This window comes from Brassica oleracea, unplaced genomic scaffold (assembly GCF_000695525.1).
Source record: "Brassica oleracea var. oleracea cultivar TO1000 unplaced genomic scaffold, BOL UnpScaffold01421, whole genome shotgun sequence".
Taxonomy (NCBI): domain Eukaryota; kingdom Viridiplantae; phylum Streptophyta; class Magnoliopsida; order Brassicales; family Brassicaceae; genus Brassica; species Brassica oleracea.
This window is the reverse complement of record NW_013617957.1, coordinates 9240-11711: the sequence shown is the minus strand read 5'-3', so window position 1 is coordinate 11711 and position 2472 is coordinate 9240. Positions and strand designations below refer to the sequence as shown.

Genomic DNA, 2472 nt, shown 5'->3' with positions numbered 1-2472 from the left:
ATGTTATATTTTTGTCATATAAAGTAAAAAAACATCAAGATCATAAAACCGAACCAAACAAACTACATTAAGTCATGTCATGAGAACAACAAAAGACAAATTTTAAGTCATGAGAACAACAAAAGACAAATTCAAGTCATGTGAACAAAAAAAGTCATTGACAAAAAAAAAGACAGATTCCGAGAAGACACCTCGGATGTATACTTCACAGGGTCTTCTTGATTATCATCAAACACACAGACAGCATGTTTGCAAGGTATACCAGTAAGATCCCATCGCCTGCAAGCACACTGATGTGTTGCCAAATTCACTGTGTAACCATTATCACACTCATTAACCTCATGCAAACTTGAGCTGCTTCGTAGTGTTGAACAATATTTCTTGGCAATCCTTGCTTTCTCCAATAAAGCAAGTGTGATTGGTGTAACAATAGTATCCCACTTATCTGCCATAAACCACCACCTTGAATTCCTCTTCATAGCTTGTCTCCGAATGTCCTCCAACATAGTTATCACGGGTTTCGCCCTTGCCATCTTTATGGTTCTGTTGAAGCTCTCAGATAAGTTATTATGCACGTCAGGACAGTGTGAATCAACACTGAAATATGCTCTACACCACCTCTTAGGGTCCGTCTTGAGTAACTCTTGGTGTGCTACAACATTATATGCCTCTAATAGACTCAACTTCTCTTCATACTCTCCTTCAGTGTAGCTGTAAGCAACTCCCCAAAACAAAGATTTAAACTCTGATCTCGCAAACCCAAGCTTCTTCCAATTCGCATAAATATGTCTAGCACACATGCGGTGTTCTGCATCAGAGAGTTCCAACTGTATGGCATGAACAAGACCTTTTTGTTTATCCGAAATGATGGTCAGATCCTTGACATTTCCCAAGTCGAGATCCATCTTTAGCTTCTTCACAAACCAGCCCCAAGTTTCTTTGTTTTCCCCTCTTACAACTGCCCAAGCAATGGGAAACATTCTGTTATCAGCGTCTCTACCAACTGCTGCAAGCAAATCTCCATTTAAATCCCACTTTAAGAAGCATCCATCAAGACCTATTACAGGTCTACAACAACTCTTCCATGATTCACGTAATTCCTTGAAGCAAATATAAAAGCAGTCAAACATCTGAACACCGTTAGCCTCTCTTGTGCATAATTCAGTGCTTATACCACCATTTGATCTATGTAACTCTGCTTCATAATCCCATAACTTGCCAAATTGCGTTGTCTGTGCTTCAAGGATTGTACCCAAGGCTATGTGTCTTCCTCTATAACACTTACCTATAGGCACCACGATATCATATCTTTCCTTTATAGCATCTTTAATCGCTGATGCCGGGAGGTTGACATTCCTTCGCAACTCTTCTCTAAACAAACCAGCAATCACGCCTTGCTTCAACATGGAGATTCGACTTGATTTACCATGATTGTGTTTCATGTGACACACTTTCACCATCCACCTATTAATAGGCTTCTCTACTGAGCAATATACCCGAAATTTACATTTCTCATTGGAACAAACAACCGCAATCCTCCAAGATTCTGACTTCGCCATCTTCACATCATACTGTGTATTCATAGAATACTTTAACAGTTGATCCTTGAACTCTAACCCACTGTTGAACTTCTGAAATAGCCATATGTAAGGTGGCTTCTCATAATCTCCATGGTATTTGTCCTTCTCTTTGACTTTCCCTTTCCCTCTTCTCTCTCTATTCCATCCTTCCCATTCATCCTCTGAATCTACGGGCGTATCAGGATATTCAACATCTACAGGAGCCCTTTCATCTTCACTGTCATCATCCTTTTCTTCCTCATTTATGCCTTCTCCGTATGCTTCTTTATCTGGTATTGCTTTCATACCTTCATCAAATATAGACTTAAACCTGCTGTCGCTACCACCATCTGCTGCATCAACAACAAGCTCATCACCCACATCATCATTTTCATTCTGATTCTCACCAGTGGCAGCTTCGTTTCCAGTCATAATCTCAGCCGGAATATCTTGAATAGTCGGATTTTCATCCTCTGATTCTTCAGGCTCATCGTCTTCCTTTGGTCTGTCAACTTCTTCATCTTCATCACTACACGAACGCTCGTCTTGTTCGGTGTTTGGTATGTGTTCCACAAACACTTCAACAACATCTACTCCTAGCTTCCCCGCAGAACGAAGTATACGCATCTCCTCATCCAAGTAATCATATGCATATCTCAGGTCTTTCATCTCCTCTTTCTCAAACTTGAACCAAAGCAGTCCAATTGGTGCTCGTATCAGTGAATCTTCCTTGCAAAACAGACTGAACCTCTCCCATGTGATCTCGTCAATCTTCCACTCCACATTTTTGGTGCCCGTTTCACCAACATACGCATATCCTTCACCATCCTTCTTCATTGAACCTCCAAAATGAATCTTTAACTTCATTTCTGTTGCTTCCCTGTAATCAATTGCTTAAACTTTAGACAATTTC

At 40.4% G+C, this 2472-nt stretch overlaps 1 protein-coding gene across 1 annotated transcript; it reads right to left on the bottom strand.

The window, feature by feature from the left end:
• Positions 1 to 191: 191 nt before the first annotated feature.
• Positions 192 to 2228, bottom strand: LOC106321316 (the record flags this gene model as incomplete). Its single annotated transcript, XM_013759607.1, has 1 exon — positions 192 to 2228. A coding segment is annotated over exon 1 (2037 nt), but the record flags the coding sequence as incomplete, so codon positions are not given.
• Positions 2229 to 2472: the final 244 nt, after the last annotated feature.